Source organism: Epinephelus moara, chromosome 2, assembly GCF_006386435.1.
Source record: "Epinephelus moara isolate mb chromosome 2, YSFRI_EMoa_1.0, whole genome shotgun sequence".
NCBI classification, from domain to species: domain Eukaryota; kingdom Metazoa; phylum Chordata; class Actinopteri; order Perciformes; family Serranidae; genus Epinephelus; species Epinephelus moara.
Window position 1 is genome coordinate 15,838,257 of NC_065507.1, and position 16,225 is coordinate 15,854,481.

General features: G+C 42.6%; 1 protein-coding gene across 1 annotated transcript in view; it reads left to right on the forward strand.

Moving 5' to 3' along the window:
• Positions 1 to 16,225, forward strand: part of LOC126406790 (NADPH oxidase 4) — a 30,056-nt gene that overhangs the window by 6,745 nt on the left and 7,086 nt on the right. Inside the window, exons 3-13 of the mRNA XM_050071296.1 lie at positions 326 to 436; positions 899 to 983; positions 3,641 to 3,738; positions 4,984 to 5,011; positions 5,370 to 5,442; positions 7,958 to 8,038; positions 9,865 to 10,024; positions 11,061 to 11,225; positions 11,410 to 11,472; positions 12,219 to 12,279; positions 15,373 to 15,454. Coding sequence (XP_049927253.1) covers positions 326 to 436; positions 899 to 983; positions 3,641 to 3,738; positions 4,984 to 5,011; positions 5,370 to 5,442; positions 7,958 to 8,038; positions 9,865 to 10,024; positions 11,061 to 11,225; positions 11,410 to 11,472; positions 12,219 to 12,279; positions 15,373 to 15,454 — 1,007 coding nt within the window. The remainder of the gene's footprint in view (positions 1 to 325; positions 437 to 898; positions 984 to 3,640; positions 3,739 to 4,983; positions 5,012 to 5,369; positions 5,443 to 7,957; positions 8,039 to 9,864; positions 10,025 to 11,060; positions 11,226 to 11,409; positions 11,473 to 12,218; positions 12,280 to 15,372; positions 15,455 to 16,225) is intronic.

Here is a 16,225-nt window from a genome sequence, read left to right on the forward strand (position 1 = left end):
AGTCTGTCTGTCATCATCCCAACAAAACTAAATTAGTGTTCTATTTAAAGGCAAAGCTCCAGCAGAGAGATGCCTAAAGCAGAGCAGTTATTAGCTCCCCATACTGAGAAGGACAAAGATGGTTTTAAATAACCCTGTGTGGCGGGGAAGTCATGCCTCAAGCCCTCAGTGTGCACACTTAATAGCCCAAAATCTGAATGGGAACAGCTCAAAAGTGTTCATCCTAATCCACAGGGCCCCTTATTACTTTACATCCGCTGTATCCAGCCCCATTTCAGCAACCCGCCTAACAATGTGTGTGTTTGTGTGTGTGTGTCTTTCCCAGCTAGGGCTGTGCATCAGCAGGGCGTCTGCGTCTGTGCTGAATCTGAACTGCAGCTTGGTGCTGTTGCCCATGTGTCGCTCCCTGCTCACCTTCTTCCGAGGAACACACAAGGTGAGAAGGAGACTGAGGGGGTTGAGGAGAGGAATGAGGGAGAAAGCAAAGATATAGGGAGGGGAAGAAAGGGTGTATTGAGTTGGGAATATGCAGAGCAACACCAAGTTTTTGCTTATGTCACTTTGAAAGATGTGAAGTTGCAGGATATTTTGGGGACATACACACATGAAATGTGGAGTTTATTCAAAAATCTGTGATGATGTTCTTGTTAGTAGTTTTTACGTAAACCTACTCTGCTGGAAATAAACTGCTTAAACGCAGTGTTTTCCATGAGGTATATTTAAGAGATTTTTAAGTGCAAGAAAATGCAAGAAAATATTTTGAAATTCAGTGCATTACTGTTAAAGATAAATTCCACATATAGGGAAGAGAAGAGGATACGTTGAAAATGAATTTCCCTTGAATCCCGGCCACAAAGATAATACTACTGTCTGTGTTCCAACACATGTGCTCATGCAGGTATCCAGCAGAGAGACTCGCAGACTGCTGGACAAGAGCAAGACCTTTCATGTGGCATGTGGAGTAGCCATCTGCATCTTTTCTGGTAAAACTCACTTATCACCACAGCTCACATGTCTTCATGTATCCCTGTGTGTGTGTGTGTGTGTGTGTGTGTGTGTGTGAAGTGTAGATAAATGGACCGAGGCTAGCTCAGCATTCCTGGCGTACCAGCCGTGATGTCCCTCCAGCTGGTCATGGTGTGTGTGTGTGTGTGTGTGTGTGTGTGTGCGTGCGCGTGTGAGTTGTTGCTCTTGTGAGACTCCTGTCATGACATCATGGGAGCTTCTTGCAGCTGTGCGTCCTCTGGGTCTCTGCTTCACAGGCTTTTTCCTCTTATTCATTCATGTTTTTTTGGAGATCTGGCTTCATGTCCGTACAGTGACACATGACTATCTTTTTCTCACGAAAAAGAAAACCTAAGTCAGCGCTCACCACCTACACATATCTACATGCTGTGTGCTTTTCCTCGCAGTGATCCAGTCGTCACAGTGGCTGATGAGTGTTGGAATGAAACACTCAACGAAGCCTGTAGAGACATTGTTGTCTACAAACAGTCTATAAATACCTCCCGACTTCAAGCATTTCTGCTCCATTAGATAGCATGTACATGAATTCTTTAGCAAGTATTTACTACCAGAAAATTGGGAAATTAAAAGAGACAGACTGTAAAGGCATGGTAAACATCAAAGCAGCACAGCCCAAGATTTGCTGTCTTTTGTTTGTGTGTGTTGAACATCAGAAAAACTAGATCCTACACTTCCCATAATGCAGCTCGATAAATACCTATGTCTTTGTAATACAGGCTTTGGGCACTGACACTAAAGTACATGGCGCGAGTGCATTTAGGACGTTTTCAACTCCACTTTTGATGGCACATAAACTGGGCGCAAAGTTAGATACAAGGAGCAAAGGGGTTGTATGTAGTCTCTTAAACAATCATAAGTATGTTTTGGGTGTAACATGAATTCAACAAATAAGACTGACATCTCCCAAACCTTTAAAAAAGCAGGTGTGTCGCCAGTGGGTTTTGCAGATAAGAGTGGTTTCTACTGAGAGTAATGCAGTAAGAGCAGTTATGTCACGGCAGCAAATTCAGTGGGACATTTAAACAGCAAAACTAAAACCTGTAGTTGTAAACTTGACCGAGAAAACAGATCTTAACTTTGACATTTGAAAAAGTCAGCGTAGTAATGCTCCTCCTCGTGCATAAATGCAAACAGCATCTCTTGTAATGCAGAGTCTTGACAGCAGCTCTGCTCTGCTCTCTGCTTTGTTCACATTTTAGAAGATGTAATTAATATTTTGTTCATTATTGGTGTGGTATTTTACTCATGCTCAACCCATCTTCTCACCCCTGTGTGTTTAACAAGCAGCGTGTAAGCGTGTTGCAAAACCCGCCGATGTATACGCATCTTGCTATCCGAGTAATGCGGCCTTTAAATAGCAGGAAAATACTGCACCGTTGACTCTAGACCAGGTTTTTGTTGGTCAATTGCTTTCTGCTGTCTCAGAATAGTAATGTGCCAACAGTGCACCTGACAACACCTCATTTTAAGAAGTACAAACCCATGTACATTTGCTACTTGCACAACCTGTGTGCTGACCACACAAATGACAGCAGTGACAGTTGTGCTTTGCACCGGTTGTGAGAGAGGGCCCTTTATGTTCTAAAGTTAGAGTTGACAAAGGTGCTCCAGAACCACAGATGATGTTGTAGAATTGAGTCAGCCTTACTAGGAAACTGACTTTGGCATGTAAATTCAGAGGAGTGCCCCCCAAAACAAACAGAAAACAAACATAGTGAGGTGGATTGTTAAAACCAGATACAAAGAAACAACACCAAGTCTATTAATCCACGCTACAACCATGCTAGTTGCTCTGTGAGGCTAAATGCATCAGTGTGCTAAGATGCTAACAATGACAATGTTAACATGCTGGTGTTAAACAGTTATGATGTTTACCATGTTTGCCCCAGTCCACCCAGGATTCATCCTCTGTGCAGTCCATCTAGTAGTTGCAAAAAAATCATGGCAAACCCTAGCCGCTGAGACATTTAGTCTGTAGGATCGACCATCCCTTGAGCCAATAGAACATTCTGTCATCTGTTCTGAACTATTACATCATCTGTAAGCTTAAGTCCTCTTTCATCATTGCCTTTCACTCCTCAAATCATCAACATCTTCCCTCTTCTCTTGGGGCAAAGCTCTCATGTTCTAATAGCAGCGTTCCACAGTTCTGAGACAAGAGATGACAATGAAGACAGAGAGACAGCAGGGAGGGACAGAGACAGAGAGTGAGAGAAGACAGAGAGAAAGAGAGGGGGAAGAGGGGGGTGGGAAGCAGTGGGAGTGAGAAAGGATGTGAGTGAGAAAAAAAGGACCCTTGTGTCTCATGATTACGCCCTCTAATTCCATCAGCTGTCGAACGGCTGCATGGTTAGCCCATGATGTCAGGGAGGTGTGTGTGTGAGTGTGTGTGTGCAAGTGTGTGCTGGTGAGTCAGGAGGATGTTTTGCTGATTTTCTGCTGAATAGACAAAGAGATGTTTGTACGAGTGTCCACTAGGAGTTCATTTTGACCTTTATAATTACGTGTGTGCGTGTGTTTGAACCAGAGGGGCTGTTCTGCATGTCTGCTGATGTGTGTGCACAAAAATGTGTTATAAATCAGCATCGTGTAACCCTTTCTCTTCTTCCTGCAGTTGTACACGTGTCTGCCCACCTGGTGAATGTCGTCAACTTCAGTGTGAGCTACTCGGACGACTTTCCTGCTCTCAATTTGGCTCGCTACAGGGGAGAGGTGAGACACAAACGCATGCACATTTTACACTTTATACTCGTGAGGGCCCTCATTGATTTGATGCATTCCATGACCCCTGTTCATAACCACCACAACGACATGTCTAACCCCAAATCTTACCTCGACCTTAAGGATGTCTGAACTAGGAATGTGTCAGCTCTGGTTAATTGTATGTTACCGGTAACTAATCAGGTAATTGTAAGAAAAAAAACACAAAATGACATTAAATAAAAGAGGAATTCTGTCTCCATTTAGATTTAGGTGAAATTTTAATGTTTTGTGATGTACATGTCTTGCCCTTTTAATTTTTTGTTGGCTCTGTTGACAGCCAACCAGCTAGCTGCGTTAACATGCAGAAATACAGTGCACACTGTACAGTCTCCAATCTAATGTTTGCCTAGGCTGCTCTGCATGGTTCACTACCTGGGTCAGGTGGGAGCTAGCTAGCGGCGCTGCTCATTCGGCAGTTACTGCTGGTAACGCTGTTCGGGTGGTGGGACAGCGTTGATCTAAAAACATGGTAGCCACCCTCAGGTTTCACCCCACTTAGCCCCATTAAGAAAGTGTCTTCATTTAAGCACTGCTAATTGTGATGACACTGCTAACAGAACTAACAGGTATAACATACAGTAGCTAACAATGCTAGAGGGGGTTTGCTGCACAAAATTGACCTGCTTACTCACCAGGGCGACCTAGGGGAGACCGGAGGGTGGTCACAGTGTTTTAACTGTAATGGCGCAGCCTCTGTATTCACAACCAATTTGCACAAACTCGTATCTGACCTGCCCTGCCCGTCCCTTTTCGCCGCAGCTTGATTGGCTCATCATACAGCCAGCTGAGTCCACATCACAGGTATCCCAGCATATTTTGTGCAGTGAAACTGTCTCTACCAATACACAATGAATGGGAGGGAAATTTCTGGTTGTTTATAGTGGAGCTGCATCGTAACCCTGTTGGGTCAGGACGGCTTTATTAGTGTTAACCACCGAATGAGTGGCTCTAATGGCTGGCTCCCACCAGATGTGGGTAGTGCACAGTGCAGTAAAATAATTCAGCGGTTAACCAGTTAATGGTAACATACTCTGGTCAGTCTCCCCAAAGTCTTTCATGGTGTCTACAAAAGTAGTTTTTGAAGGGTTCAACAAAAGCCCAAGCGGGAGGTATCAATCCTGCACCTCACCTCTGCACACCTGGCCAAGCAAGTGCAGGAAGTTGACAATTCATTATTTTTGCGTTTCCTTCCAGGACCCCAAGCTGATCATTTTGACCACAAGTAAGAAGAACTACTCTTTCTAATACAGTATTGCATGTAGACCAGAGGTGTGTGTATGCTGGTACATTTTTGACTTGTATAGCAATGAAATGTGGTGAATGTGTTGCAGATTAGAGTGGCTTTATGCCAAGAGGAGAGGAGGGTCATGCTGTGTTTCGTCCTCTCTTTCTGTTCTCTGTATTTTTGGTGTTTTAGTGGGTAAAATATGACCTCAGAGAAAAAATAGGACTGCTTGCATACTATTTAATTATGTGAGAGTGTCATAGTGAGCAGATATCTCCACTTACATGAGTCTTACATGTATGTATCCTGGGATGTCAACTTTGTCTTCACTTTTTAATTTGCTGATTATCTCCAGTCCCAGGAGTCACAGGCGTTCTGTTGGTTCTCATCCTTTTCCTGATGTTCACTTCCTCCTCCCACTGCGTACGGTAGGTCAACCAAAGTTTCCCAAAGCCTAGAAAATCACTTTTTATGTTCTAGAGTCAAAGCAATAATGTCTGTGGCCTGTGCATGTGTGAGAGAAAACCTAAAAGGTTTGTTCGCTGTGAGACACTTTCCTTGAAATGAACAGGAGCCATATTGGAATGTGGCATCCAGTTGTCTCAATACAACCCTGGATTTTGTGTTCATGTGTCTCTGCCTCTATGTGTATCTCTTTGTGTCATGTCTGTTGCTGTTTTTTTTCTGAGTGTAGCCTGTGTGTGTTTAAGAGAGAGAAATACAAGATGGAAAACATAAGGAGACACGCTAGCAGAGGTCTGTTACAGAGCAAATCCTCACTTAAGTGTTCCACTCACAGCTCTGTTATTACTTGGGTCATAGCGGGTCACCCACTCTGCATGTGTGTGCAGGTGTGTGAGACTTGGAATGTGTGTGTGCATGTGCTGTCCTTGCCTTGTTCAGTAATTGAACAGAGGATAAGAGGCTTTTCCAGACCACTTAAGGCTTTAGATAAGAGTTTGGGTAAGTGGCTGGATCGGTGGGATGAGGGCTGCCACTTACCAGAAGAATACCTACATAATGAGTCACAATGATCCAGTGATATTAACACACATTAATGCTCCCAGGGTTATGAACATGCTCTGTTAATTACAACACTTTGCATCTTCATTTTCACCTTTAAACAACATTGCTAATTACATACTTCTTAGGAATTTTTAGATGCTTTGTCCATGGAAGCAGAAATCGGTAGTTAATAAGCTAATCTGAAAACAAAGGCAGGAGAAAGAACATCATTCCAGTTTGTCAATGTAAGCAAAAGATAATCAACCAAAGGTCTCTGGCCTGGGATTATTACTGTAAAATGTATGTGCTTGTGTTGTGGCACTTATGATATTATATCACAGGATATTTACCCTCTTTAACAGACGTGCTGCTTGGTTGGTAACATAGACTGTATAAAATAATGGACGCAGCTACCGGGATGTCACCCATTGGTTTGTGGACTCCTGTTCTGAAGCCTTGAGTTTGCATTTTGACCGCTACCATGTTGTTTTTTTGGTGCCAGAAGAGAGCATTTTTGGGGTGAGAGGCTGGTGCTGTTGAGGGGCGAGGGGTGGATCTAACTAAAAGGCTGAGGACACTATTGGCAGACAGCCTGTCAGTCAAAGCAGCCTGCCCTTAGTTGAGCATAAGCCTTAATAAAATGTAAACAGGTGATTTATATAAAAAGTCATCCCCGTTCAGTTTTTCTGAACAGAAAAATCGCTGCTCGCAGCTTGCCGGCAAATCGGCCCAACATTCGCGGAAAATCTGGCAGTGTAAAAGGGGCGTTTGTCTTTTCAACCTCAAAGGCTGCTGCTCTGTTGGAAGCAGTAGCACTCGTGTGTAGAGTGTCAAATACAGGCCACTCCTGGACTTAAAGCCCATATAGAGAGATGTTTTAAGCATATTGTTGCTATTTCCATCCTTAATTGAAACCATCATTGTACAGACATCACAAGAAACATAGCTGTCATCTTTCTTTGCGAAATGACGCCACGCTCTCCTATCCACCATGACTCCTTCTTTCCAGCAGTGTAGATGCATGAGTTTGACGCCATTGTTTTGCAATATACAACTGTCAGAAGAACACCTGGCCTTTGAAAACCAGAACTAATAGGCTTCGAGGCAAATGATACTGATTGATTGTACGATTTGGACCCAGTTCTCAATTCCCATCCCCAGTCCTGTCTTTCCAAAACACTGAAAAACTGTGTGAGCCAAGCACGATGTGGCCTTAAATTTATGTTATAAATTGGATTATATGAATACTGATAATATATTAAAATGTCTCTCTTGTACAGCCAAAATAAGAGATAGAAATAGATACCATTGTTGAAGCACACTACTGAGAAGAGAAGAAGTTTAATTGGAAACATAGTTGTACAGGTAAACAAATTGTTCAATGTTATACACATTTTCCCCTCACATGTTGTAACATTTTGTATATTTGGTAATTCAGCTTTGGGTTATTATTGTTTTCAGCGGACGATTGGTTTAGACCACCTACCAGGAGTGAACACATACATTTTGATTTAAAATGACCAAGCTGTACAGAAACAGAGTATATTTTAGGAAAACTAACATGAAAGAAGTTGGAGTAAAAGAGGATGAATACAGGGTTTGATGATGTTCAGTGTTTGCAGTGTTTATGGGGGGGTCGTTGTGTGTAATGACCCCTCTAATACTGACCTCTGATGTCCTGCTTACTCAGGCTCTCAGCTGGGAGTCTGTGCGTCTGGTCCTGAACAAACTCTGACCTCGCTTTCTTCTTTTGTTGTCTCTGCTCTTTTTGTGTCTCTTGCTCTCTTGTTTCCCTCTATCATGTTACAATGTTATCATTCCTCATTTACATCTCTTTTTGGTTGTTATCTGTCTTTTAAAACATAATTGGTGTGACTTCGAAGTAAGAGTTTCTTTAAAAATAATCATATATGTTGTTATCTTGCCTTTTTTTCCAAGGTTGTCCAACTATGAGATCTTCTGGTACACTCACAACCTCTTCATTGTCTTCTACGTCATCCTCATGGTGCACATGGTCGGGTAGGTCTGATAGCACACACAGTTTCTCTCCCTCTCAACCACAACCTCCACAAGACAAGATAAGAGTTTGCTTCACATGTGAATGTCAGCAAATATTGGAGACTCCCGCTGACAGCTGGAGACATCTCTAAGCTGCCATCAGCAGCTCCAGACTTACTGACAACATGGCAATTCTCCTCTCTGCTTTTCAAGAAACCATGCATTGACTTTATTAAAAAAGACTTATTTAAAATGAAATATCACATCAACACAAAGTGTCATTCTTGTTCTGACAAAATGAAAGTCAAGTTTTTTCAGGTGAAATCAGGCTATAGGAATTTATTTACTTACCCATGCTGTGTTCACACTACGAGCAACAATGCAACAGTGTGACCAGCTACGTTATTGCCAAGTGTGTCTGCTACTTGCCACAAAGCACCTCTAGTGAATGTTTGTATTTGGTCAGAAATTATATGTTTTTGATCAATGTCGGAGCCCCATTTTAACTTAACATTTCGCCACTCCACTTCATCCCAATGTGCACCGCAATGCACATAAAGCTAGCATAGCATCAGCTAACTAAGCTTAATAACGCAGTGTCACAGCTAGAAACAAAAACATATGATTGGTTGATGCTTCAGCATGTCATTGAAGTGCTGGAAAAAGTTAAGGCCTGGTCTTTCTTTGCAGTGTTTTGTTGGGTTAAATTTAATATGTTTTATTAACCAACAGCTTGTAGCTGTACTAATGGCTATATCTTGTTGGATCACATTTGTAGCCACAGGCCGAACACATGAAAATAAAATCATCCTTACTTTACAGGCAAGTTTCCAGCACTCATGATCTGAAGCGGTGTAACGATCTGTCGATTTAGATAGGTGAATCGATTTAATGATCAACAATTCATTATCATCAGTGCAGTCTCGGAACACATCGGCTATTGGTCTGACGACGATTAGCCTCTGGGGGCGAAGGCCAGTATATCAGGATGATCCGGTGTAGCCAACAGATATTGGGGCCAACACTTGCTCTTGCATGTGCTGGTCATCTTATCCAATTTCTATAAACAGATTGCTGCACATGAATGCAGATTTTTTTTTTTTTTAAAAAAAAGGTAACATAGAGCTAAATCATCATCAGACATAGCCGAGGGGTTCTGAGATTGCATTTTGTCCGATGCATTCTGCCTTTCCACATGGACTCTTTACGTGCTCCTTACATGTGATCGAACAGTACCACTTGGGCCACAAACAGAAACCAGAACACTTCCAGTCCCAAAACTTGTCCTGTCACCTACAGATTCTGCTCACATACGCAGAATCTTTTTATAGGGAATATCGTCTTTGCAAAGTGAAAACAAGAAAACATAGTGTCAACTTTAAGATAGTTCTTCATTTCAAAATTCCCATGGCACATCTGTTTCACCATTTCCATCCAAGCACACCTCCTTTCTAAACATTTTAACAGTGCTTGTGGCCTAGTGCCAGGAGACAATAGTAAGCAGCCAAGAAAAACACATTGAGGGTATTTACTGATATGGCCCCTTGGCAGACTTTGCGATATGAGCAAAATATGGCATTGTCCAAAGAATCATAATGCTATCGTATTGTGATGAAACTTGTGATTTATACCCCCGATGAGCTGCATGCCTTTGTACAGTGTGATTGCCTGAACGCATAGTGTCATTAAAAGTGTTTTATAATATAAACATCATCACTGACTTGTAGATTGCATGAATTGTTCTGTATTAAGTATATCAGGAGGACCGAATGTGAAAGTAAAAGGGGATCAAAATGCACCTAAATAATGTAAACATTCTTGTAAATAAATGTCGTCTTTCCCATCAGCGGAGCCCTGAAGTATCAAACCAACATAGAGGCCCACCCTCCTGGCTGCCTCAGAGCCAATCAGAGCAGCACAGAGCAGCAGGGCGAGGAGCTGGAGCAGGGTGAAGATGAAGAGAGGAGATGTAAAGAGGAGGCTCACTTCCAGCCACACTACCCCCAGGTCTGTGTGTGTGTGTGTGTGTGTGTGTGTGTGTGTGTGTGTGTGTGTGCGTGTGCGTGTGCACATGTTAGTGGTGTCTATTACATGTATCTTAGCATTTTGATTTATTTGTGTGCATGCTGAAGGAAGTGTTCATACCTGCAAGTGTGTGTCTGACGCAGAAGGTGTGTAAGACGTGTGTGTTCAGTATTTGGGAGGTGTTGGTGGGAGTTGGTCGCGTTTATTAGAGGTGTAGTGCTGTGAGGGAGGGGCAGGCATCCTCTTTCTACATCAAGGCTTGTGTTTGTGTGTGTTTTCTTCCTGCGTGTGTGATTATGTGTTTGCACATGGTCGTTAAGCAACGAGCTGGTTCCATAAAATCCCCCTTAAACCCGAATGTGCTCTGCAGGGTTTACTGGAGTTGTTAGCAATTAGTCTGCTGCAGGTAACTGGCAACAGACAGAAACAGAAACGCCACACACTGTGATGGAAAGCTGCAGAGATTTCGCATGCCTCTTTATGCATGTATTCTCTTTGGCTGAGTTTGATTTGGTGCCTCTCTGTGTTTTTCATGAAACAAATTGGGAGAATTAGAAAGCCTTGACAGACACCAGCTGATACAACGCTGCCTGTGTCAGGGCTGATGCTGCACACTTGTCATATCGCACAAACCCGTAATCATGAGCAACCTAAGAACTACAGACGTGGGCGTAAACTGGTAGCAAAATGGCTGCGAAGTCATCGCTGGCGGTTACATCTAAATAAGATTATGATTTAACTTAATTTAACTAATGCAATCAAGACAGAAATTAAAAAGGAGCTACACAGTTTTTTTAATTTGTTTCCAAATATAGAAGACAAGAAAGCCTTGAAGGAAAACTACAGTTACAAGTTGGGGTTTATGTTTGTAGGTTTTATTGGTCATGTTACCGTAGCTATGTAACTGCGGAGAGCTCTGAACAGGGTGACATCGTCCAACTGAGCAACAAATATGACATCAAACTGCTGGTGATTAAGTGTTAACATGATGATGTAGAAAGTCTCTGTGTATTTATAGACGTGGCTTTGGGTGTCCGGTCCTCTCTGCCTTTACTGTGCCGAGCGTTTCTACCGCTACATCCGGAGCAGCAGCCCTGTTACCATAGTGACAGTCATCAGGCACCCCTGTAATGTCATTGAGTTGCGCATGCTGAAGAAGAACTTCAAGGCTCGTCCGGGACAGGTGAGAAGATGTGACATGAACAGGACAATATAAATTCTTTCGCTGTAACTCTGGTTTGTGTCTGAAGTTAAAAGATTCATCTAATTCTTTCTTCTGTGCTTCCACCTTGGTTTTCTCTCCACATTCTCTAATCCTGTCTTTCTTCCCCTCATCCTGCTGTCTCCCCATCTCCTCTCCGTCTCAGTATATTGTTCTTAACTGTCCAGGTGTCTCTTCATTTGAGAACCATCCCTTCACGCTCACGACGGTAAGACTTTATGCAACACATTCCTCACTCATGACACAATGCAAACACACACACACATATGTTTTTATAGTTCCTTAAACTTTCTTCCCCCTGGCGAGGAACATGCAGTTCTTTGTCTCTCCCAACATCCCGCCCTCCTCCGCTGCTGGATGACACTTGAATGACAGCTGGGTCGTCCACTTATATTCTGCTTGGCATTGTTTGTTGATGTTTTCTGATTTAGTCCAGATTGCATGAGACAAAAGCAGAAGACAAACAAACAGCTTTCTGTTTAGTCAGCATACAGGAATGGACTTACACTTACTCACACACACACACACAAAGAGACACACACACACACTGCAGTATGTGCATGCCTATGCCTGGTGTGTTATGGAGTTTTGAGGAGGAGGGCAGAGAATCACACTGACAGAGCAGACAGACCCCTGAGGCTAGTTACAACGTCTGCCAACAGGAAGGCTGTGTTGTGTGTGTCCGTGTGTGTGTGTGTGTGTGTGTGTGTGTGTGTGTGTGTGTGTGTGTGTGTGTGCGCGCATTGTTAAATTTGATGAAAAGAGTTGTAGCTATGCACTGTTGATGTGCATTGGGATGTGTGTGTATGTGCATATTCATGTCTTTGTGATAGTTGCACGTGCATGTTAGTTTTTTCTTGTGCTTTCCAACAACTGAGAGTGTGCGTACTTGTGTGTGTGTGTGTGTGTGTGTGTTTTGTTGTGACTCACTGTCTGCTCTTTAACTCCTTGCAGTGTCCCACGGAGAACAAGGAAACTTTTGGCATCCATCTTCGAGTCGTGGGAGACTGGACTGGTGAGTGTACATGCCACACACACACACACACACACACACACACACTGACAGAGGGCTTTTTACATAGACTTACACATGCAGATAAACATAGATAAAAGGACAAACACGTAGCATAGACACAGGCACACATTTTCACTTCCCTATCACAGTTGACAGGATGGAGGTCACTTTGTTTTGTCTCCTGTCTTTGGGGAGGATGCACGTCCGGAAAACTACAGTTTCATGTGAGTGAGTGTCCCTCCCTGACGCTGTCCTGCTACTTGTGTCTCCAGGGTTCCCACAGTTTTACTGTCCGGTTGGAAAAATGTATTTACCATTAGTGCAGACACACTAATGTGTGTGCAGACACGCACACAAAATATACATTTAAAGGAGCAGTGTGCAAGATTTAGAGGGATTTAGTGGCATCTAGTGGTTAGGATTGCAGATTGCAACCAGCGGAAACTTCTCCAGTTTATATTTCCTTCAGTGTTCATTATTCAGGAGGTATTATCCGCAGAGGTCTCTTCCTCTGCAAAACAAACAGAGTAGGTGATAACAACAGGTAAAAACACTGAATAATGCAGTTTCATGTTAAAAATGAGTGTTTCTTCGGCATTGTTTTACTCACTGGAGACGGGCCACTAGCCCAGCACCCACTAATGTGTGCTTGCCTTTATTCTTTTTTATCCACAGAGGTCACGTTTAGGGATGTCCCGATCCAGCTTTTTCACTTCCGATCCGATACCGATATTACAGCCTTGAGTTTTGGCCGATACCGATCCGATCCAAGCGCGTATTATACATATTCACTTATTTTGTTGTCAGTCGTGTTAGAAAAGGTTTGATCTGCAATATTACTCTAACAAGAACAACTACTTAATCAGGTTAGTTAGAATGATCCACAACAGTTAGTATGAGAAACTGACCCAGTTATTGTTAACAGGGTTAAATAAACAAACATTACTTGAACATTAACATTAAATAAAAAATATAGCTGGTTTGCTTTGGCTGCTTTGGCCCCTTAATAAATAGAAAATAAATCAACACAAGAAATCTTTAAAATGTCTAATATTGAAATTAAAATAGCAGCAAGACTCCACACACTTGTGCTTTGGCCCCTTAATAAATGAAAAATAGATTAACACCACAAGACATTGTTGGCATTTAACAAACAATGCAGCCTTTCCTTTTCAGTTATTTTAGTAGTGTCAGTGCCAGCCTGGTGCACAGGCACACAATATTGTACAACTGTTTAAACAAGCAATAGTCCATCCATGGCTCCAATTTCACTAATTGTGCCCAAAACAATGCCATCAGTGCTCTTTACATAAACAGTAAGAGTGTAAACCAAATAAAAATATCACTCTCAAAAAACCAGAGCAGAAAACAAATAGTCAGTTAACTAAGTTGACCGCTACTCTTCCTACCCTCCGTGTGTGTCTGCCGTCTGCATGCTGGCCTGGTGGATTGATAGTAAGTGCTGGAGCGGATCACTGGAATGGACTGCTTGAATCGCGGAGCGCTGGGCTGGCCGGAAAACCTGGATCGGACTCCGTGAAAAACTGGATCGGAGTTCTTGGATCTGCATTTTTCCATGCAGTCCGATCTGATGCCGATGCACGTTTTTTGCTAATATCGGCGGCTGATACCGATCCGAATATCGGATCGGGACATCCGTAGTCACGTTCACGTGATTTAAACTAGAAAAATACCAAATAAAGCAGTTTCACGTTAAAACGTGTTTTTCCCACACTGCTCGTTGCAGAAGGGCTACTTACAGTGGCTGATGCAAAGATGCGAATGGCTCTATCTAGAGCCAGTGTTAAGTAGGGCTGCTCCTTGAAAGATGAAGATTTGAATCATCAGTCAGCCAACTGAGATTGCTTCAAATCAAGCTTTTATTTTCTTCGCTAGTCAGTGTGCTGTGCAGTGTACTTCTAGTAACATTTTGGTCCCCAGATTTTGCTGCAGAGTGAGTACTCCTGACTTTCACGCTACTCTTTGATACAGTCAGCTGTGTGTGTGATGCAGCAGCACAGAGGAGGAGAAACTCTTTACTGCGGCTCCGAGATAACATTTTCTTCTCTCTTCTGCTTAGAAGTGGTGAATTTACAGTTCACAGATACTTCATACGACACAGTGTCTTGCTTTTATTTGATATCTAGTTTCAGCAGAAAATGTTTTTGCACATTTCCGCTCCTTCATTAGCGCTGTTAGCTTGTTTACTATATAACATGAATGCTGCTGTCACACTGAACATCCTGCTGAGCCCTGTTCAAACTTTAAAACTTTATATGAATAAAAAAAAAAAGAAACATGGAATATTCGTATTAAATGGCCAAATCTGATTCGAGTCGGGTGCAGTGCTAGTGTTTGATTTGCCCATTCTGGGCAACTGTAGAAACATGGCAGTGCAATATGTTGGACACCGTGGATGAGGATCCGCCCCCTATGTAGATATAAACAGCTCATTCTAAGGTAACTACAACAATAAGATTCTTATTTTCAGGCGATTATACACTAAAGATAAAATACTTAATGTATTACATTCCATTTCTGCCACTATATCCCCCTTAGTCCTACACGCAAAGAGCTGACAATCAGTAGATCTCTTTAGGATGTTTTTGACTTTCAGAGCTTGTGTTTGTGTTAAAGACTCAAACACTTTACATGCACTTACAAAAAAAGAAAAGGTCAATGATAATTACTTTCCTTTGTCTTGTACTTTAATTTGAACAGTTGAAATTTGTATGCTGCAGACTCAAAAGGGACTCACTGCTAGAGGAAGTTGTGTCCTTTGGGAGCCTGTGACATATTCGAGAACATGTACACTCATTTCCACTTGCTACTGTACATTTCCACGCACACACGCTTTCAGAACACAGGAAGGGAAGTGGGTTTGTTTGTGTTGGCCCCTTAATCTGCCATGACCACATGCTGTTAAGGAAAGGTTGTAAAGCATTGAGCTGGAATGTATAGACACCTCTAAATATGGCAATATTTACACAGTAACATTTGCTCGGGAATCTATATGATACTTTTCATTCTTAGAGAGTTAGATCAGCGGTTAATATAATGAGAAATGCAAAACCTCTCCTCTCCTCCCCCCAGAGCGCTTCACACAGCTGTTACTTCCTGAACCGAGGAAAGACTTGGAGATCCTTCCCATGGTGCAACAGAGGAGATACCCCAAGTATGTTTCTGTGTGTGTGTTTGTGTGATGTGGCTGACATGATTTCTCATGAAGGCTTAGAATTACAGAGGGTCAGAGGTTTCGACCTCCTGACCTCTGACCCTGTGCTCTTCCTGCTCTGTGTCTGAGAGAGAGACAGATAGGCAGAGATAGAAAGGGAGATGAGTTTGTTTTGTGACAGTAAACCAGAGCTAAACAAACCATCAAAACCCCCTATTCCCCTCTGTCTGTTAAATGGGCCGAGGGGCACAACAGCGCCCACTTATGGTCTGAAGGGTTTGGGTTGATTTACATTTACTGGTGCAGTTCAACTAGTGGACATGCATATTTTGTTTATTAAATTCTGCCTGTAACACTTGAAGGCGCATGAACATTCAATTTATCCAATAATTCATTCATTGTAATTCTTAGACTGTATAAAAATATTCGACGTAGCCATATGGCGTCACCCACTGGTTTGTGGACTCCTGTTTTGAAGCATCGAGTTCGGCATTTTGGCCATCGTCATATTGATTTTTTGAAGCCAGAAGTGACCATATTTGGATAAGAGGTCGTAGCTGGGGAGGAGCAGGGGGTGGATCTGACTCAGAGATTGTGCTAAAATGGCCGCTAGGAAGTCCCCTCTTTATGCCACCTTTGCATTTTTACACAGAACCAAACACGGGCAGCATCATGCAGCTCCAGTGTGTGGTTTTAGATTGCATACAAGCATCCCAGAAGCAAAAGAGGCGTGGCAGGCATAACGTAAAAGATAACGGCGTCAGCTTTGAG